Here is a 22,566-nt window from a genome sequence, read left to right as displayed (position 1 = left end):
TCAGCTGCAGGAGGTGCAAGGTGCGGAATCAGCTACAAGTTACACAGAGTCAGCTGCAGGAGGTGCAAGGTGCGGAATCAGCTGCAAGTTACACAGAGAGTCAGCTGCAGGAGGTGCAAGGTGCGGAATCAGCTGCAAGTTACACAGAGAGTCAGCTGCAGGAGGTGTAAGGTGCAGAATCAGCTGCAAGTTACACAGAGTCAGCTGCAGGAGGTGCAAGGTGCAGACTCAGTTGCAGGTTAAACAGAGAATCAGCTGCAGGAGGTGCAAGGTGCAGAATCAGCTGCAGGTTCCACAGAGAATCAGCTGCAGGCGGTGCAAGGTGCAAAATCAGCTGCAAGTTACACAGAGAATCAGCTGCAGGAGGTGCAAGGTGCAGAATCAGCTGGAAGTTACACAGACTGCAGGCGGTGCAAGGTGCAGAATCAGCTGCAGGTTACACAGAGAATCAGCTGCAGGCAGTGCAAGGTGCAAAATCAGCTGCAAGTTACACAGAGAGTCAGCTGCAGGAGGTGCAAGGTGCAGAATCAGCTGCAAGTTACACAGAGAGCCAGCTGCAGGCATGCAAGGCACAGAATGAGCTGCAAGTTACACAGAGAGTCAGCTGATGGTGCAAGGTGCAGAATCAGCTGTAGTTTACACAGAAAGTCAGCTGTATGGTGTGCAAGTTGTGGAATCAGCTGAAAGTTACATAGAGAGTCAGCTACAGGCGGTGCAAGGTGTGGAATCAGCTGCAAGTTACACAGAGAGTCAGCTGCAGGTGGTGTAAGGTGCGGAATCAGGTGCAGTTTACACAGAAAAAGAGCTGCAGGAGGCGCAATGTGCGGAATCAGCTGCAAGTTACACAGAGAGTCAGCTATAGGCGGTACAAGGTGTGGAATCAGCTGCAAGTTACACAGAGAGTCAGCTGCAGGCGGTGCAAGATGCGGAATCAGCTGCAAGTTACACAGAGAGTCAGCTGCAGGGATGCAAGGCACAGAATAAGCTGCAAGTTACACAGAGAGTCAGCTATAGGCGGTACAAGGTGTGGAATCAGCTGCAAGTTACACAGAGAGTCAGCTGCAGGAGGTGTAAGGTGCAGAATCAGCTGCAAGTTACACAGAGTCAGCTGCAGGAAGTGCAAGGTGCAGACTCAGTTGCAGGTTAAACAGAGAATCAGCTGCAGGAGGTGCAAGGTGCAGAATCAGCTGCAGGTTCCACAGAGAATCAGCTGCAGGCGGTGCAAGGTGCAAAATCAGCTGCAAGTTACACAGAGAATCAGCTGCAGGAGGTGCAAGGTGCAGAATCAGCTGGAAGTTACACAGACTGCAGGCGGTGCAAGGTGCAGAATCAGCTGCAGGTTACACAGAGAATCAGCTGCAGGCAGTGCAAGGTGCAAAATCAGCTGCAAGTTACACAGAGAGTCAGCTGCAGGAGGTGCAAGGTGCAGAATCAGCTGCAAGTTACACAGAGAGCCAGCTGCAGGCATGCAAGGCACAGAATGAGCTGCAAGTTACACAGAGAGTCAGCTGATGGTGCAAGGTGCAGAATCAGCTGTAGTTTACACAGAAAGTCAGCTGTATGGTGTGCAAGTTGTGGAATCAGCTGAAAGTTACATAGAGAGTCAGCTACAGGCGGTGCAAGGTGTGGAATCAGCTGCAAGTTACACAGAGAGTCAGCTGCAGGTGGTGTAAGGTGCGGAATCAGGTGCAGTTTACACAGAAAAAGAGCTGCAGGAGGCGCAATGTGCGGAATCAGCTGCAAGTTACACAGAGAGTCAGCTATAGGCGGTACAAGGTGTGGAATCAGCTGCAAGTTACACAGAGAGTCAGCTGCAGGCGGTGCAAGATGCGGAATCAGCTGCAAGTTACACAGAGAGTCAGCTGCAGGGATGCAAGGCACAGAATAAGCTGCAAGTTACACAGAGAGTCAGCTATAGGCGGTACAAGGTGTGGAATCAGCTGCAAGTTACACAGAGAGTCAGCTGCAGGAGGTGTAAGGTGCAGAATCAGCTGCAAGTTACACAGAGTCAGCTGCAGGAAGTGCAAGGTGCAGACTCAGTTGCAGGTTAAACAGAGAATCAGCTGCAGGAGGTGCAAGGTGCAGAATCAGCTGCAGGTTCCACAGAGAATCAGCTGCAGGCGGTGCAAGGTGCAAAATCAGCTGCAAGTTACACAGAGAATCAGCTGCAGGAGGTGCAAGGTGCAGAATCAGCTGGAAGTTACACAGACTGCAGGCGGTGCAAGGTGCAGAATCAGCTGCAGGTTACACAGAGAATCAGCTGCAGGCAGTGCAAGGTGCAAAATCAGCTGCAAGTTACACAGAGAGTCAGCTGCAGGAGGTGCAAGGTGCAGAATCAGCTGCAAGTTACACAGAGAGCCAGCTGCAGGCATGCAAGGCACAGAATGAGCTGCAAGTTACACAGAGAGTCAGCTGATGGTGCAAGGTGCAGAATCAGCTGTAGTTTACACAGAAAGTCAGCTGTATGGTGTGCAAGTTGTGGAATCAGCTGAAAGTTACATAGAGAGTCAGCTACAGGCGGTGCAAGGTGTGGAATCAGCTGCAAGTTACACAGAGAGTCAGCTGCAGGTGGTGTAAGGTGCGGAATCAGGTGCAGTTTACACAGAAAAACAGCTGCAGGAGGCGCAATGTGCGGAATCAGCTGCAAGTTACACAGAGAGTCAGCTATAGGCGGTACAAGGTGTGGAATCAGCTGCAAGTTACACAGAGAGTCAGCTGCAGGCGGTGCAAGATGCGGAATCAGCTGCAAGTTACACAGAGAGTCAGCTGCAGGGATGCAAGGCACAGAATAAGCTGCAAGTTACACAGAGAGTCAGCTATAGGCGGTACAAGGTGTGGAATCAGTTGCAAGTTACACAGAGAGTCAGCTGCAGGAGGTGTAAGGTGCAGAATCAGCTGCAAGTTACACAGAGTCAGCTGCAGGAGGTGCAAGGTGCAGACTCAGTTGCAGGTTAAACAGAGAATCAGCTGCAGGAGGTGCAAGGTGCAGAATCAGCTGCAGGTTCCACAGAGAATCAGCTGCAGGCGGTGCAAGGTGCAAAATCAGCTGCAAGTTACACAGAGAATCAGCTGCAGGAGGTGCAAGGTGCAGAATCAGCTGGAAGTTACACAGACTGCAGGCGGTGCAAGGTGCAGAATCAGCTGCAGGTTACACAGAGAATCAGCTGCAGGAGGTGCAAGGTGCAGAATCAGCTGCAAGTTACACAGAGAGCCAGCTGCAGGCATGCAAGGCACAGAATGAGCTGCAAGTTACACAGAGAGTCAGCTGATGGTGCAAGGTGCAGAATCAGCTGTAGTTTACACAGAAAGTCAGCTGTATGGTGTGCAAGTTGTGGAATCAGCTGAAAGTTACATAGAGAGTCAGCTACAGGCGGTGCAAGGTGTGGAATCAGCTGCAAGTTACACAGAGAGTCAGCTGCAGGTGGTGTAAGGTGCGGAATCAGGTGCAGTTTACACAGAAAAACAGCTGCAGGAGGCGCAATGTGCGGAATCAGCTGCAAGTTACACAGAGAGTCAGCTGCAGGAGGTGCAAGGTGTGGAATCAGCTGCAAGTTACACAGAGAGTCAGCTATAGGCGGTACAAGGTGTGGAATCAGCTGCAAGTTACACAGAGAGTCAGCTGCAGGAGGTACCAGGTGCGGCATCAGGTGCAAGTTACAGATTATGAGAGAACTTAAATACGTTTTACAAGTAATAAATCAGGATATTTCACCTCATTTCAAAAGACATTGGGGGAAATTATTAACAAAAATTCACATAAAATAGGCGTATTCGTATAAAAAATATGCCTACTTACTTACTTTACTATGCCGAAAATACCGCAGTTCATATTCATGGAACATTCATATTCGTATTTACGAATATGAATGTATACACCATCGAAAGAATATGAATAGAAATCACCATTCAAAAGAATGGTGATTGCTAATTTACTAAGTGGCCGAGCATATAATCTATGGCTGGTAATTAGCGGGATATGGCCGCTAATTGCTGGTAAAATACGCCTGAAAAATACACTTCATTTTTCCAGGCGTATTTGGCTTTAGCATGCACGGATCAGTCAGACATTTATTATATAAAGTCCAGCAGCCAAAGCATCACCCCCTGACTGGTCAGCCTGGGCAGGGGTCCCCCCCCCACCAGAATTTACCTGCCGAGGCTGAAGCCTGTGGCTGTCCCCGGTGGCCCTGGGCGGTGTCCACCGGGATGATAAATAAAATGATGAAAAATAGAAATAAACCGCTAGGTGGCCAATAGCGGTATTCGGGAGGAGGAGCCGCAGGATGTAAACAAATACATCTTGCGGCTCTCTTCTTAGGGCCATATTCAATGAGAAAAATTTGCCGTGTTTTATGGCGAGTTTGTGCTATTTTCGCGTTGGAAGGAGCATTTTGCTCTCCAAAAGTGAACCACCCTATTCAATGTGATATTTTCGCCGTCTTTCTAAGTGATTTTCGCCGTGTCTCTCCATGTAGCAATTCTCCATCTTTTCATGGAGAACTGGAATGTGAACTTTTAAACTAAAAGGTTTTTTTTTTTTTATTTTGTTGTCAAAAAATCAGGAATTTTTTTTCTGTGAAGGGGCATGTTATTTTTATTCATGTGCTTATAGCACATGAATATATATTTAATTAAAAAATATATATTTTTTTTATTTTTATTTTTTATTTTTTTTACACAGAGCAGCCAGCAGGGGGCCGGAGCTCTCGAGCCGCTCATTAGATATTCATATATTCACTGCACCCGATCATTACATATGCACGATCGGGTGCAGTGAATACTGGGTCCCCCGCTGGCTATAGGGGGGGCAGCTTGTGCTGCCTGGGTCCCGGGGAGCCCACCTCCCCTCCACGTATGACTTTAGTCTCCCTGGCTGCCACCGTCCCCCGGCTCCCTGCCAGCTCCCTGCCGCGGACGCTCGTCCGCTGCAGGGGTTAAGACTCGCCGCGAGTGGCGGCGAGTCTTAACCACATTGAATAGTGGGAGCAGGAGTGGCAGCGAGCCCTCCGGAACAGGGCGAGTGCATGGAGAGAGAAAAAATCTCTCGCCATGCACAGCAAATTTTTCTCATTGAATATGGCCCTTAGTCTGTGGGTGTCACGGTGGTCAGTTTGTTATTTTGCCAAGACCTGCGGATGCCTACAGGGACAGAAGAGGATGCAATCTACGCCGGAGGACCCCCGTAAGTATGGTTTCCTTCCACCCTAATTGGATTACTACTGGAGAAGGGGACCGAACTACTACAAGATAGCAAAGTATCTGTATAAGTGGGCTCCGTATGTACTAAAGTTTTATTTTTCTGGTGTGTGTGTGTTCTTACTTAACTATTGGTTCTTCTGTGAAACAAAGAGTCCCAGCAAGCCCATTAATGGGCCGCATGCTGGGACTTGGGGTTCTCGAAGTCCCAGTATGTGGCTCAGGCTTGCTGGGACTCATAGTTCCACAGCAGAACCCAATAGTTTATTTCTATTTTTACACATTTATCAGCCTGATGGCCACAGCCCGAGGCCACCGGGGACAGCCCCAGGCTTCAACCTCGGTAGGTAAATTCTGGAGGGGGGAGAGGACCCCTTCACTGGGGTCCCACTTCCCCAGGACTCCTGCCCAGGCTGACCGGTCAGGGGGTAATACTTTGGGGGACCCAACAATGGTTTTTTAAATTATTTATTTATTTTTAACCTTTTTATTTTTTTTTATTTCACTGCAGCCTGCACGGATCTGACTGATCTGACTAATCCATATTTCACTGCAGCCTGCACGGATCTGACTGATCTGACTAATCCATGCAGACGATTAGTAAATTAGGAGTCACCATTCGAATGAATGGTGATACCTACTCGTATTGTTTTGACGCCGTATGCATTTGTAATCGTAAATACAAATACGAATGTGCTATGAATACGAATTGGCAGATTTTCAGCATTGTAAATGCAGAAATACGTGTATGCAGTTGTATTTGCATACGGATGCCTACGAATATGCTAAATCCAGGCGAATTTGCATTAGTAAATTTCCCCCAGTATGTACTCGGACACACACCCACATATAATGCAGTTACCTTCTCAGAAACCATTTTGTCTCTCAGAAACGTGCTAAATAACAGGCGTCCGTCTGAGTCCCCGGTGATCCCAACACTCCATATGAGGGAGAAGATGAACCAGGAATCCACCAGCTCCCCAATGCGACTGAGCTTCTCCTGCGGGATCCTCTTATGTCCCTGGGAATGAGGAAGAGATGTCTTATATAATGACTGATGTTACAGGTTATATCCCTCTCACTGTCAGTCACTTCATAATGTTCCGAGTTATAACACTCTCACTGTCAGTCACTTGATAATGTCCCGAGTTATATCACTCTCACTGTCAGTCACTTGATAATGTTACAGGTTATATCACTGTCTCTGTCAGTCATGTGATAATGTTCTAGGTTATATCGATGTCTCTGTCAGTCACATGATAATGTTACAGGTTATATCACTCTCACTGTCAGTCACTTGATAATGTTACAGGTTATATAGCTGTCTCTGTCAGTCACATGATAATGTTACAGGTTATATCACTCTCACTGTCAGTCACTTGATAATGTTACAGGTTATATTGCTGTCTCTGTCAGTCACGTGATAATGTTACAGGTTATATCACTGTCAGTCACGTGATAATGTGACAGGTTATATAGTTGTCTCTGTCAGTCACGTGATAATGTTACAGGTTATCTCGCTGTCAGTCACGTGATAATGTTCTGGGTTATATCGCTCTCACTGTCAGTCACCTGACTGACTGTAAGAGCGATATAACCTGGCACATTTTCAGACACAGGAGTTTTACCTCGTGGGGAATGAAGGGCTGGAAGAAACACTCCAGAAGTTTGAGAAGACTGATAGTCAGGTTGGCGTCCGTGGAAGCGATGATTTCCTTCACCGAGCGCCGCACACATCTGATGGCGTCCTGTATACAAGAGGACAGGTTATTAGCTGAGAGCAGAAGTTCTGCAACTAGAAAAAATACTATATTACATTTCTTTGTGTTTTATGTTGGGAGGACTGCAATCTTCCCTAAGGAGGCACAGGAGCACAGTACCCCAGTTCATGCTTGGCGATAAGTCCTGAGTGACGGGTCCTTTCTGTGATATATATATATATATATATATATATATATATAGGGTATTTAAGCACTACATGTAAACCTAGTAAAAGCAGGTCAATCACACCCTCCGACTGAATTTCTTTTGAACTAAGTAAATTTGATACTTACAAAAAATGTCTTCATGTATGGGGCTGAGTTTTATGAGCAAAAGAACGGGACCGCCATGGGCTCTAATATAGCGCCTTCTTACGCCAATTTATACATGGCGACATTCGAGAAAGCCCACATTTACCCCATGTTTGGTCACCGATTGCTCCGCTATTACAGATACATCGACGATGTGTTCATCTTGTGATCTGGCACTGAATTAGAATTTACTAGGATGGTTGAGAAACTCAATGGTTTAAGTGAGCCACTGAAGTTTACCTACAACAGTAAATTTGATGCTATTGAGTTTCTTGATGTTGGGTTCCACCTTATTCAAGAAGGACCCTAACCAGAACATATTTTTACATTCAAGCAGCAAACATCCAGCATCACTAAAAGGGAGCCCATATCGCAATTTCTGCAGGTTTTAAGGATTATCTCCTCTACCGTTAATGCCAACAAGCAGATAGAAGAAATGCGTGGGCGGTACTTGGATAGGGGGTACTCACCTTTGATTGTGGAACATTGCCTCAAAAAAGCTCAAAAAAAGTTTCAAGCCTCCACACAGGCTAAATCAGTGAAGATTAAAGATAAAAGAATGGTTCATGTAAGCACGTATGATCACACCTCTGGATTAACCAAATCTATATACAAGAAGCTCTGCCCTATTGTGGGTACAGATCCAGTGCTGGCCCTGGGCCAACATACACTACCAATGAACGTATACAGATGGGGTCCAAATATTCGACAAATGCTGATGCATCCAACCATGCATCCATCCATCCATCCCCTAAAGCTTTTGCATGGCTGTCCAGTGGGAAGAATGGCTGTTTCAGGTGCACCTCTTGCACCACATGTAGATCCATGATGGTAGGGGCCACCTTTCCTCACCCGCACAGTGGGAAGAAAATCAGAATTACGAAAAAATTGTTATGTACCATAGACTTCGTCATTTACATCTTGGTATGCCCCTGTGGCCTTTACTACACAGGATTGACCACCAGGTGTTTCCGTGAGCGCATGGCTAATCACCGTACATCAATAAGGGCTGCATATGCCACTGGCAGCTCTGATAAGCCGGTTGCGAGACATTTTTTACAGTTTGGCCACCAAGTCTCGACCTTACGGGTATGCTTATTGACCATGTGCCTAAAGATCTCAGAGGTGGTAATCGCAAACTCCAGCTTAAAAAACTTGAGTGTAGGTGGATTGCTCGGCTTAACACCATTGATCCAAAAGGACTAAATTAATATAATCATTTGAATATATTCCTACAATAGGATTTCTCATTGTGAGCTAATGAGTCACTGACTATACTTTCCTTGAGTTGCCAATAGATTTAGGAATTAGCCACTGGTCCTTTATGTTTATGTCTATGATTATTATTACTATTATGTGTGTCTTTTTTCTATTTTTTTTTTTTATTTTTCGTCTTCTATATGATGTTGATTTTTTTTTCGTCTTCTATATGATGTTGATTTTGTCCAGTGTTGTTTGTGATGTCAATGTTTTCATTTCCGTGTTTTTCTATGATAATCGCAGTCTATATAATATCCCATTCCATTACACTCTAGCCTTCTTTAGGTTTGAGACACATAATAAGGCTCTTATATATGCACATAATAGCAAGTAATGAACATCATTACTGCAGCACAATCGATAGATGCTCCTGTGTGTTCCACCGGACTTTGCCGCTGGAACGCATGGCGCACTTCCAGGAGCGGATGCGTATGCTGGATAACAGAGCACGCTGCTTTAATGTAAGTTCTCTGGTTTCATTTTATAACCTTTACTTATGCCCAATGTACATTCTATTAAGTTATGCAATAAGCCTGGTCTCACCCTTAATATATATCTCTAGATCATCCCAGCTACAATGAAACTGCAAATCCCAGCATGCCTTGCCACAGTTTTGCTATAAGGGAGTGTTAAAACTGTGGCAAGGCATGCTGGGATTTGTAGTTTCACAACATCTGGAGGGCCACAGGTTGAAGACCCATGCTGTAGATGATTATTTACATGCGTTCCATTGAATGCACCAATAGGAGACTGATCTGCACAGATGTATTGTCCTTCTGGGTAAGCTCAGGGGCAGGACCAGAGCTTCTTACCTGGAGGAACCGTGAGAAGAGCGACTCCAGCTGTTCTGTGAAGGGAACCATGATGGGGGGAATTTGGCGCAGCCAGCACTCGACAAACGGGGTTAGTCCTAAAATACTAGGTTCCAAATACACCATCCCACAGCGAGAAACAGTAGCCGGGGACGCGACGGCCAAATCCTGGACCTCAAACATCATAGTCATGGCCTGCAGGGGAAGAGAGGGCATTGTAATGTAAGCGGAAGGTCCATGGATGGGTATAATGGTGTATCAGCCATTGGTGTACCAATGGGTACTGATCAGCCAAGCTCCAGGGAACAGGCACATCAGGTGGGAAGGGACCTGTGGGGTAAAGAGCACTCAGACAGTAGTTTGGGCACTCTAAGACACAAGTCTGAAACTAAACCCCCCCCCCCCCCTAATATTCCCTGGCCGGATGGGGATCACTGGAGCAGGAGGCATGGGCACAGCACTAAGTGCCCGCTGGAGCAGGAGGCATGGGCACAGCACTGCTTATTGCAGCATAAGGGGTGGCACGGAATCAGGGAGAGGAGGCAGAGAGAGATGGGGAGGAAGAGAGGCAAGAATGATGGGAAGGAGAGATATGGGACAAGAGACGGGGGGCAGAGAGAGAGAGAAAGACCTCAAAAGGGGAGAGAGAACAAAGATAGGAGGGGAGCTAGGGAGAGAAAGACAAGAGGTGGCGAGAGAGATTGTGGGAGAAAGAGAGAGGGGAGAGAGATAGAGGGATGTGAGAGAGATGGGGGAGGGAGAGGTGCGAGAGAGAGAGAGAGAGGGAGGGGTGAGAGAGACAGGGGAAGAGAGAGAGAGAGCGAGAGGAGGGAAAGCTTAGAAAGAGATTGTGGTAGAGGTGGGGGGATGAGAAAGAGGGATGGATGAGAGAGAGTGGGGAGGGAGAGTGAGGGGATAAGAGAGAGCGTGAGGGATGGGTGGGAGAAAGACAGAAGGGGAGAGAGAGAGATTGTGGGAGAAAGAGAGGGGGAGGGAGAGATAGAGGGATGAGAGAGAGGGGGAAGAAAGAGGGAGAGGTGGGAGAGAGAGGGAGGGGGTGAGATAGAGGGATGGGAGAGAGAGGGGAGAAGAGGGAGAGAGAGGGAGGGGGGATAGAGGGATGGGAGAGAGAGGGGGAGAAGAGGGAAAGGTGGGAGAGAAGGGGGGGGGGAGATAGAGGGATGGGAGAGAGAGGAACAAGAGGGAGAGGTGGAAGAGAGAGGAAGGGGACAAAAATTATGGGAGGGGGGGAAAAGATAGAGGGATGAAATGGAGAGAGTGAGGGGATTGGAGAGAGCAGGGGCAGAAAGCGTAAAGATGGATGGGGTGGGAGAGAGGCGGAGGGGAGTAGAGAGAGTCTTGTGAAAGTGATAAGACAGCCAGAGAGAAGTGTGAGTGAGGAAATACAGAGGGGAACAGACTATTACACCCAGGAGACATTGCTCTCTGTCAGATGACTGGAATATGTATATTATATATAATACGGGTGGCGGTGCGCAGCCAGGCGTCAGTGCAGAGATAGAGGGGTACAGACCGGCAGCCATCCTCCCTCAGCTATTACACCAGGAGACATTGCTCTCTCTCAGATGACTGGAATATGTATAATATATATAATATGGGTGGCGGTGCGCAGCCAGGCGTCAGTGCAGAGATAGAGGGGTACAGACCGGCAGCCATCCTCCCTCAGCTATTACACCAGGGAGACATTGCTCTCTCTCGGATGACTGGCATCTGTATATTATATATAATACGGGTGACGGGTGAGACCAGAGTTCAGCACCACCTCTGTAAGTTTGATGATTTCCCCGGAGCTCAGACACAGCTTCTTATTGTCATCCAGCACTGTGTTCATATTCTCAATCCACACGGCGTCTACTGGGCCATCAAACATATACCACCTCTTGTCGGGGTCAGTGGCTGTCGTCCCTCCTCTGATCAGTGATGACAGGATCCCGTCCGTCCTATGATGGGAACAAGCAGAGTACAGTGATTGGGGAGACCTACCTACCCTATTCTATGGCCTCCTACAGCTGTGTCAGGCCTGAGATGCCTGCTGCCAGTACCGAAATACCACCCTCCATATGCCCTCCTATAGCTGTGCCAGGCCTGAGATGCCCGCTGCCAGTGATCGTAATACCACCTAGTGCCACCCTCCATATGCTCTCCTATAGCTGTGCCAGGCCTGAGACGCCGGCTACAAGTACTGTAATACCACCTAGTGCCACCCGCCCTGTGTCCTCTTATAGCTGTGCCAGGCCTGAGATGCCCGCTGCCAGTGATCGTAATACCACCTAGTGCCAACCTCCCTGTGCCCTCCTATAACTATGCCAACCCTGAGATGCCTGCTGCCAGTGATCATGATACCACCTACTGCCACCCTCCCTATGGCTTCCTATAGCTGTGCCAGGCCTGAGATGCCTGCTGCCAGTACCGAAATACCACCCTCCATATGCCCTCCTATAGCTGTGCCAGGCCTGAGATGCCCGCTGCCAGTGATCGTAATACCACCTAGTGCCACCCTCCATATGCTCTCCTATAGCTGTGCCAGGCCTGAGACGCCCGCTACAAGTACCGTAATACCACCTAGTGCCACCCGCCCTGTGTCCTCTTATAGCTGTGCCAGGCCTGAGATGCCCGCTGCCAGTGATCGTAATACCACCTAGTGCCACCCTCCCTGTGCCCTCCTATAACTATGCCAAGCCTGAGACGCCTGCTGCCAGTGATCATGATACCACCTACTGCCACCCTCCCTATGGCTTCCTATAGCTGTGCCAGGCCTGAGATGCCTGCTGCCAGTACTGTAATACCACCTAGTGCCACCCTCTCTATGCCCTCCTATAGCTAAGCCAGGCCTGAGAAGCCCGCTGCTAGTGACCATAATACCACCTAGTGCCACCCTTCCTATGCCCTCCTATAGTTGTGCCAGGCCTGAGATGTCCGCTGCCAGTACCGTAATACCACCTAGTGCCACCCTCCCTAGTGCCTCTAATGTGTATAGCGGTGCCAGGCCTGAGACGCCCACTGCCAGTGACCATACACACAGTAATACCACCTAGTGCCACCATTAATGCCCCATCCTTTTAGTTTCATATGTGTATAGCTGAGCGTTTCACTGTGCAACGCATAGATACCCAATGCCGGAGTTGTAGCCACCTCTCTGGCCCTAGACTGACTTACCTGTGCTGCGCCTGCGTAACAACTCTCATGAGAATCTCTCCTTCAGTTAATGTACGGGATGGAATGGGGCGGGGGACTGGATGTGGCTGGCTAACTCAGAGCAGCATGTCAGCATCTTGTCCCCCCACCACGCTGGCAGCCCGCTCGCCACTTCTGCTGAGCAGCGTGTCACCTTTTCCAGCCCCCTGGGCAACAAGCACGAAATACCCACCTGGACAACGAGCATGAATTGCACCCGGGGCAACCAGCACAAAATGCCCCAGCAACCAGCATGAAACAAACCCTGGCAACCAGCATGCAAACTCAACCGCTCCCCCCACGCCCTTGTGGCAACCAGAACAAACCCCCCCTCCACCCCCCCTGTGGCTAACAGCACAACCTCCCCACCCCCCACCCCCCTGTGGCAACCAGCATGTAACCCCTGCAAAGTATAATGGTGTGTGCCGCAATGGGCATAACGGGTTGTACCATATTATGTACTGGGAATAACAGTGTCTGCCATAATGTGCAAAGGGTATAACAGCGTGTGCAATAATGTGTACTGGGCATAAAGGAGTGTGCCATAATGTGTAATGGGCATAAAGGAGTGTGCCATAATGTGTACTGGGCATAACGGTGTGTGGTATAATATGTATTGGTCATTATGGTGTGTGGTGTAATGCGAACTATTATGTGGCCACACCCCTTCCCTACAAAGCCATGCCCTAAAATTTTGATGTCCCTGTTTTCAGAATTATATATTTTCTAGTATATATGTATCTTACTTTATGCGGTTGGGCCAATTGATACTGCCCCCGACCCACATGTGCCATGCTGGGGAGAAGGGGAGAGGAGGCTTTATTCAGTTGGGACGCAGAAAAGGTCAGGTAGGACCCCAATTTTTCTAAGTGAGGGATCCCAGGGACCCACTATTTTGGGGGGGTTTCGCAATCCCTGCTCCGTATGTCATCACTATCACTGACACGACCATGAACTGACCAGATCTGTGCATGCGCTATGCCACCTCCCTGTCACCCCCTAGGATGCCCACTATACATTCGTACTCTGCTTCTCCCTGCGATTGATGCGTGGGTTATACCGCTCCGCTACAGCCAACATCCACAGATCCCGGCCCAGGTGGAATTCTTACCATTCGTGTGTCAGCACGTCAAACTCTCCATACAGCTGGCCCATGGTGATGGACTTGGGGTTCAGCACGTAGTACTGGACGGCTTCATATGTTCCCCCGCTGACCGAGGGGAGACCCTTCAGTGACGACATGGCGGCAGCAAGAACCTTGTAGCACTGAGAGAACAGAGGAACACTGTGATACAACACAACAGACACACAAATGTCACAACAGAGGAAAACCATAATGTCACGAGCAGCACAGGAGAGACTGACCATGTTATATGTGACCTAGTAGAACATATGTACACATAAGCAGTGGCGTAACAATGCCACCGCAGTGCAAGCAGTGGCTTGGGGGACCCTCCAAAAATGGCCGCTGCCTTGAAAGAGACTGATGCTCCTAATGGACCCCTAGCATCAGTCAGGGAAGCACAGCGCATATAGCCCTACCTGCAAGTGCTAATTCCAACAGTGCTGGCTTGGCTGCCAGCATGTAACCCCTCAAAACAAGCATGTAACCCCTGATAATGAGCATGTAGCCTCTGGCAATGAGCATATAGCCCCTGGCAACGAGCATGAAGCCCCTGGCAATGAGCATAAAGCCCTTGGCCACAAGCACTAAGCCCCTGACAACAAGCATGAAACCCTGGCAATGAGCATGAAACCCCTGGCAACGAGCACAAAGCCCCTGGCAACAAACATGAAACCTCTGGAATTGAGTGTGTAACCCCTGGCAATGAGCATGAAGCTCCTGGCAACGAGCATAAAACCCTTGGAAACTAGCATGAAGCCCCGGGCAACAAGTACAAAGCCCCTGCAACAAGCATATAGCCCCTGGGAACCAGCATATAGCCCCTGGCAAGAAACAAGAATCCCGTGGCAATGAGCATATAGACATATTTTGGCAGGGGGCCGCAAAACCTTTAGTTACGCCATTTACCAGCGTGTAACAGACACATATATACAGATACCTGTGACTTCCCGGAGCCCGTAGGCCCCACAAGCATCAGTCCATGCCGCACCACGGTGGTCTCATACAGCTGGATACACTTGGTCACAAAGCCTGGAAGGGAGAATTACCTGTGGTTACATAGATCTCTGGCCCAGCAGCCTTGGTTGTACAAGACACATAGGTAGATGATTGTGACACCAGGGCACAAATAACAAGCGAACGTCAGGTCTCTTCTTACCGTCCACGTCCTTCAGGTTCCTCTGGGCACAGCTCTTGCGAATTGCCTCCTCCAAGCTGCCGTAATCAATGTGTTCCTCCTCAATCCGCGGGAACAGGTCAGACACAATCCCACTGAAGAGCTTCAGGTCATCTTGTAGGAACTTGGGAACATTTACATCTCGGATTGCTCTGAGGCAGATCAGCTCCTAGGGGGAAACCAATACAGTAATCATCTAGATCAGGGAGTGGTAGACTGGGATAGCAGGTCAGACATAACTCTGGGGGTGAGACATAACTCTGGGAGAGACATAACTCTGGTGGACAGACATAACTCTCTAGGGTCAGACTTAACTCTGGTGGACAGACATAACTCTGTAGGGTCAGATATAACTCCTGGGGTGAGACATAACTCTGGGAGGGACAACTCTGGTGGACAGACATAACTCTGTAAGGTCAGATATAACTCTGGGGTAGAGACATAACTCTGGGGGAGAGACATTACTCTGTAGGGACATTGCGGTTGTAGGCGGATCCAGGGTCCGTGGCACCAATCAGCAAAGCTTCTTAAAGTTTCCCAGAATACCCGGGCCCTCTCCCCTACAACCCCGCCTCCAGGCTGAGCCCGTCAGTTTTGGTAACCAGCCATAAGCAGGAAGCAGAGAAGGAAGAGGACAAATAGAACACATGCCCAAGTACTCATACACACTACTTACAGCACGTGGACAAGACTAAGGTCGTGAACGGTCACAGTGTAGTCTATCACACCTAGGGATACCTCAGGATCAAATTTAGGGAAGGTGCCCTGTGGTTCCCAAGGACCTAGAAGAAAGAAAGTTAACCTAAGGTAGGTCTACCATAACTTTTGCTTTCTTCGTCGGGGCCCATGGGTCCCACAGGGGACATCGGGGATGTCTCAAAGCCGTATTTAATGGAGGGAATTTGCCTGAGGTGACAGAAGGACCCCGTGACCAAAGGAGGCATCCTGGGAGGCATACGTGTCAAATGCATAGAATCTTATGATGGTATGGACAAATGGCCACGTTGCAGCCCTGCACAGCTGTTCAGCAGATGCACCTCGGAGTGCTGCCCATGATGGGCCAACCGCTCTGGTGGAGTGTGCTTTAATAGAGGGAGGGATAGGCAGATTAGCCTGTTGATAAGCTTTTTGAATAGCTATGCGGATTCAGCCAGCAACAGTCTGTTTGCTCGCTGGCCAACCCTTTTTGTGGAATCCGTAGAGCACGAAAAGAGAGTCTGATTTTCTGATCGAAATAGTACGGTCTAGGTAAATGGTCAGGGCCCTGACCACATCCAGTAAGCGTTCTTCTGCAGAGAGGTCCCCTGCATTGAAGGCCGGAACCACACCGCCCGATCCGGATGGAGTATGAGGAGCTTGGTTTAATAGGAGGGAGCCGACGAATCCAACACCTGTCTAGCGGATGCAATAGCCAAGAGTAACACCGCTTTGGCTTTCAACCATTTGAAATCTTGGTACTCTTTACTTAGCACGGCGCCCATCGCGGCCATTGCGGGCAATGAATGCACTAAAAAATCGGGTGCGACCGACGCGATGCCCGCGATTTCCCATAGGGAACAATGTTAAATGTCTCAATTGACCCGATTTTCCTGTTCAATGCCTCAATTGACCCGATTTTTCCATAGGAAACAATGTTAAATGGCCCACAGAGGCCAAATAGGCACCCTGAAGTGTGAAATGGCCCCCACAATTGGTAACGCCACCCCACGATCAACGCGAACCCGAAGCGTGGCGAGCGCAGCGAGCCCGCACGGGGCGGCGGTACGCGTCCTACGACCTTTTCATACCCCCACTATCCACGTCGGCGTGGAGTTGAGAATAGAATAATGTGCACATCATTAGAGGAAACAACTGTACTATGGTATTTTGTATCACTAGAGCATACTAACTGCCCTTACTGTCAATGCATATACAGTAAGATTCTCTGTGTATATCGCAGTGTCCCTACCCCCCAGCAGCAGCGCTCACCATCACAAAGGATAAGGCTGCTGCCATGTCTGCCGTGCTCCCGTCCTCTGCTGCTCCTGCTTCCGCCGCAGCTGCAGGTTTCATAAAGCAGTATATTAAGCTGTTCGGCGGGTGGACAGCGGGAGGCGGGTGGGTGTACAGCGGAAGGTGGGTGCCGCGGTCGGCCAGTGGGAGGCGGAAAGACAGGTGAGATACCCACATCCTCACCACACAGCGAACAGGCAGCAGGCGGCGGGCAGGCAGGTGAGATTCAGAGCACTCGCTCAGAAGACCCTGTGGTGCTGGTGAGCCTGCTATGCTGGCGATTTTCTGAGAGTGTGCTCTGAATTTACCAGCCTGTCTGTTATTAATTGTGGCCAGATTCGGGCGGCGGGGACGCGCTTTTGAATTGCTGCGTGTGCGACACACACACACAGCAATTCTCTGCCATTTTCTGAGCGATTCATTCATAGAAATGATGTATAATCGCTCAGAAAATGGCTTAATATCGCCCTGTGTGTGGGGCCCATAAGACTGGGTAGAGGCAGTATGGGGCAGTGTAGGGATGAAATGGCAGAAAGGTGGGGCAGAATCAGGAAGGGATGGATAGAGGAAGTGTAGTGGCAGAAGAGGAGCTAATGGTTTAGGGAGGGGCAAAATATTGGAGAGAAGGGGCACAATGGGAACAAGAGGTTAATGATAAAATGTGGGAAGGGAGGGAGTGGGCAGAATGTGGGAAGGGAGAGGAAGAGCAGAATGTGAGAAGGGCAGAAAGTGGGAAGGGAGGGGAAGAGCAGAATGTAAGAAGGGAGAAGGGCACAATGTGGGAAGAGAGGGGAAGAGCAGAATGTGGGAAGGGAGGGAAGAGCAGAATGTGAGAAGGGAAGGAGTGGGCAGAATGTAGGAATGGAGGGGAAGAGTAGAATGTGGGAAGGGCAGGAAGGTCAGAATGTGGGAAGAAGGGGAAGAGCAGAATGTGGGAAGGGAGGGAGTGGGCGGAATGTGGGAAGGGAGAGAAAGATCAGAATGTGAGAAGGGCAGAAAGTGGGAAGGGAGGGGAAGAGCAGAATGTGAGAAGGGCACAATGTGGAAAGAGAGGGGAAGAGCAGAATGTGAGAAGGGAGAAGGGCACAATGTGGGAAGAGAGGGGCAGAGCAGAATGTGGGAAGGGATTGAAGAGCAGAATGTGAGAAGGGAAGGAGTGGGCAGAATGTAGGAATGGAGGGGAAGAGTATAATGTGGGAAGGGCAGGAAGGTCAGAATGTGGGAAGAAGGGGAAGAGCAGAATGTGGGAAGGGAGGGAGTGGGCGGAATGAGGGAAGGGAGGGGAAGAGCAGAATGCGGGAAGGGCGGGAAGGTCAGAATGTGGGCAGAAGGAGAAGAGCAGAATGTGGGAAGGGAGGGGAAGAGCAGAATGCGGGAAGGTAGGGAGTGGGCAGAATGTGGGAAGGTAGGGGTAGAGCAGGGTGTGGGAAGGGAAGAGCAGGATGTGGGAAGCGAGGGGAAGGTCAGAATGTGGGAAGGGAGGGGAAGAGCAGGATGCGGGAAGGGAGGGAAAGTGCAGAATGTGGGAAGGGATGGAGTGGACAGAATGTGTGAAGAGAGGGGGAATGCAGAATGTGGGAAGGGAGGGGAAGAGCAGAATGTGGGAAGGGAGGGGAAGAGCAGAATGTGGGAAGGGAGGGGAAGTTCAGAATGTGGGAAAGGAGGGGAAGGGCTGAATGTGGGAAGGGAGGGAAAATGCAGAATGAGGGAAGGTAGGGGAAGGGCAGAATGTGGGAAGGTAGGGGTAGAGCAGGGTGTGGGAAGGGAAGAGCAGGATGTGGGAAGCGAGGGGAAGGTCAGAATGTGGGAAGGGAGGGGAAGAGCAGGATGCGGGAAGGGAGGGAAAGTGCAGAATGTGGGAAGGGATGGAGTGGACAGAATGTGTGAAGAGAGGGGGAATGCAGAATGTGGGAAGGGAGGGGAAGAGCAGAATGTGGGAAGGGAGGGGAAGGGCTGAATGCGGGAAGGGAGGGGAAGGGTAGAATGTGGGAAGGGAGGGAAAGGGCAGAATGTTGGAAGGAAGGGGAAGGGCAGGATGTTAGAAGGGAGGGAAAGGGCAGAGTGTGCAAAGGGAGGGGAAGGGAAGAATTTGGGTAGGGAGGGGAATTACATTACAGTAATGTGTACAATGTGGAGCAATGTGTACATCAGTAATGTTGTACGTTTCCACTCCCTGCCATGTACAACATTCATAGCACTTATTCCCTGCTGTTTATATGACACCTTATTACAACAATGTGTACAATGCGGAGCAGGAGAACCGCGCACTCACCTCGTTCATCGTTGGGTTTTCTCTCTTTAGATTTCCAGCAGCAGAAATCACAGTTTTAACAGCTCTCATTCCAAAGTCATAGTGATCCTGGGGGAGCAAGGGAATAACGGGGGGCAGTTACAAAGAGTATTATTTAAGGCGGTAGTACAGAGAGTAGTATTACAGGGGGCAGTACAGAGAGTAGTATTACAGGCGGTAGTACAGAGAGTAGTATTACAGGCGGTAGTACAGAGAGTTATATTACAGGGGGCAGTACAGAGAGTAGTATTACAGGGGGCAGTACAGAGAGTAGTATTACAGGGGGCAGTACAGAGAGTAGTATTACAGGCGGTAATACAGAGAGTAGTATTACAGAGGGCAGTACAGAGAGTAGTATTACAGAGGGCAGTACAGAGAGTAGTATTACAGAGGGCAGTACAGAGAGTAGTATTACAGGGGGCAGTACAGAGAGTAGTATTACAGGCGGTAGTACAGAGAGTAGTATTACAGAGGGTAGTACAGAGAGTAGTATTACAGAGGGCAGTACAGAGAGTAGTATTACAGGCGGTAGTACAGAGAGTAATATTACAGACGGCAGTACAGAGAGTAGTATTACAGACGGCAGTACAGAGAGTAGTATTACAGGGGGCATTACAGAGTGTAGTATTACAGGCGGTAGTACAGAGAGTAATATTACAGGCGGTAGTACAGAGAGTAGTATTACAGGCGGTAGTACAGAGAGTAGTATTACAGAGGGTAGTACAGAGAGTAGTATTACAGAGGGCAGTACAGAGAGTAGTATTACAGGCGGTAGTACAGAGAGTAATATTACAGGCGGTAGTACAGAGAGTAGTATTACAGGCGGTAGTACAGAGAGTAGTATTACAGGGGGCATTACAGAGTGTAGTATTACAGGCGGTAGTACAGAGAGTAGTATTACAGGCGGTAGTACAGAGAGTAGTATTACAGGCGGTAGTACAGAGAGTAGTATTACAGAGGGCAGTACAGAGAGTAGTATTACAGAGGGCAGTACAGAGAGTAATATTACAGACGGCAGTACAGAGAGTAGTATTACAGACGGCAGTACAGAGAGTAGTATTACAGGCGGTACTACAGAAAGTAATATAACAAGGGGCAGTACTGAGAGTAATATAACAAGGGGCAGTACAGAGAGTATTATTACAGGGGGCAGTACAGATAGTAATATTACAGAGGGCAGTACATAGAGTATTATTACATGGCATAGTACAGAGAGTAGCACAGGGCGCAGTTACAGAGGGCAGTACAGGGAGCAGTTACAGAGAGCAGTAGAGGGGGCAGTTACAGAGGGCAGTAGAGGGGGCAGTTACAGAGGGCAGTTAAAGAGGGCAGTACAGGGAGCAGCAAAGGGGGCAGTTACAGAGGGCAGTATAGGGGGCAGTTACAGAGGGCAGTAGAGGGGGCAGTTACAGAGGGCAGTAGAGGGGGCAGTTAAAGAGGGCAGTACAGGGGGCAGTTACAGAGGGCAGTACAGGGAGCAGCAAAGGGGGCAGTTACAGAGGGCAGTATAGGGGGCAGTTACAGAGGGCAGTAGAGGGGGCAGTTACAGAGGGCAGTAGAGGGGGCAGTTAAAGAGGGCAGTACAGGGGGCAGTTACAGAGGGCAGTACAGGGAGCAGCAAAGGGGGCAGTTACAGAGGGCAGTACAGGGGGCAGTACAGGGGGAAGTTACAGAGGGCAGTAAGGGGGCAGTTACAGAAGGCAGTACAGGGGGCAGTTACAGAGGGCAGTATGGGGGCAGTTACAGAGGGCAGTACAGAGGGCAGTTACAGAGGGCAGCACAGGAGGCAGTTACAGAGGGCAGTTACAATCACCTGGGAGCTTAGTTGCTCAGATGATAGTTTGAAAGTTGTAGTAATTTTCTTTGCCAGGATTTTGGCATTATTAAAGCCAAAGGAATACAGCGAGATCTCAGCGATCATAGCATAATCTGGAACCATCATCGCTACGGGGCGGAAGAGGGCCTGAGAAAGGAGAAACGGTATTAGTACTGAGATATACAATCATACAAGTAGGTGCAATCTGCGCCCTAGTAATAGGTTTATGGTGTCCAGCATTTTCTCTATACCACTACTGTTGTACATCACAGAACGCAGAATATGCTGCACAGTAACACCCTCTATCCTCAGGTGGGAAAATATGCTGTACAGTAACACCCTCTATCCCCAGGTGGGAGAATATGCTGGACAGTAACACCCTCTATCCCCAGGCAGAAGAATATGCTGTACAGTAACACCCTCTATCCCCAGGCGGAAGAATATGCTGTACAGTAACACCCTCTATCCCCAGGCGGAAGAATATGCTGTACAGTAACACCCTCTATCCCCAGGCGGAAGAATATGCTGTACAGCAACACCCTCTATCCCCAGGCAGAAGAATATGCTGTACAGTAACACCCTCTATCCTCAGACAGAAGAATATGCTGTACAGTAACACCCTCTATCCTCAGACAGAAGAATATGCTGTACAGTAACACCCTCTATCCTCAGGGGAAGAATATGCTGTACAGTAACACCCTCTATCCTCAGGTGGGAGTATATACTGTACAGTAACACCCTCTATCCTCAGGCAGAAGAATATGCTGTACAGTAACACCCTCTATCCTCAGGCAGAAGAATATGCTGTACAGTAACACCCTCTATCCTCAGGTGGAAGAATATGCTGTACAGTAACACCCTCTATCCTCAGGTGGGAGTATATACTGTACAGTAACACCCTCTATCCTATGCTGTACAGTAACACCCTCTATCCTCAGGGGAAGATTATGCTGTACAGTAACACCCTATATCCTCAGGCAGAAGAATATGCTGTACAGTAACACCCTCTATCCTCAGACAGAAGAATATGCTGTACAGTAACACCCTCTATCCTCAGACAGAAGAATATGCTGTACAGTAACACCCTCTATCCCCAAGCGGAAGAATATGCTGTACAGTAACACCCTCTATCCTCAGGTGGAAGAATATGCTGTACAGTAACACCCTCTATCCTCAGGTGGGATAATATACTGTACAGTAACACCCTCTATCCTCAGGTGGAAGAATATGCTGTACAGTAACACCCTCTATCCTCAGACAGAAGAATATGCTGTACAGTAACACCCTCTATCCTCAGACAGAAGAATATGCTGTACAGTAACACCCTCTATCCTCAGGGGAAGAATATGCTGTACAGTAACACCCTCTATCCTCAGGTGGAAGAATATGCTGTACAGTAACACCCTCTATCCTCAGACAGAAGAATATGCTGTACAGTAACACCCTCTATCCTCAGGGGAAGAATATGCTGTACAGTAACACCCTCTATCCTCAGGTGGAAGAATATGCTGTACAGTAACACCCTCTATCCTCAGACAGAAGAATATGCTGTACAGTAACACCCTCTATCCTCAGACAGAAGAATATGCTGTACAGTAACACCCTCTATCCCCAAGCGGAAGAATATGCTGTA

At 49.1% G+C, this 22,566-nt stretch overlaps 1 protein-coding gene across 3 annotated transcripts in view; it reads right to left on the bottom strand.

Moving 5' to 3' along the window:
• Positions 1-22,566, bottom strand: part of DNAH1 (dynein axonemal heavy chain 1) — a 90,854-nt gene that overhangs the window by 30,090 nt on the left and 38,198 nt on the right. For all 3 annotated transcript variants that reach the window (XM_083155799.1, XM_083155801.1, XM_083155800.1), the window contains exons 32-40: positions 20,931-21,080; positions 19,100-19,186; positions 14,818-15,004; positions 14,599-14,690; positions 13,647-13,801; positions 11,124-11,301; positions 9,341-9,535; positions 6,825-6,944; positions 6,059-6,217 (exon numbers count right to left, since the gene is read on the bottom strand). In XM_083155799.1, the coding sequence (XP_083011925.1) occupies positions 6,059-6,217; positions 6,825-6,944; positions 9,341-9,535; positions 11,124-11,301; positions 13,647-13,801; positions 14,599-14,690; positions 14,818-15,004; positions 19,100-19,186; positions 20,931-21,080 (1,323 nt within the window). The remainder of the gene's footprint in view (positions 1-6,058; positions 6,218-6,824; positions 6,945-9,340; positions 9,536-11,123; positions 11,302-13,646; positions 13,802-14,598; positions 14,691-14,817; positions 15,005-19,099; positions 19,187-20,930; positions 21,081-22,566) is intronic.

This window comes from Crinia signifera, chromosome 8, assembly GCF_055691185.1.
Source record: "Crinia signifera chromosome 8, ASM5569118v1, whole genome shotgun sequence".
NCBI lineage: Eukaryota > Metazoa > Chordata > Amphibia > Anura > Myobatrachidae > Crinia > Crinia signifera.
This window is presented reverse-complemented; position numbering and strand designations above follow the sequence as displayed.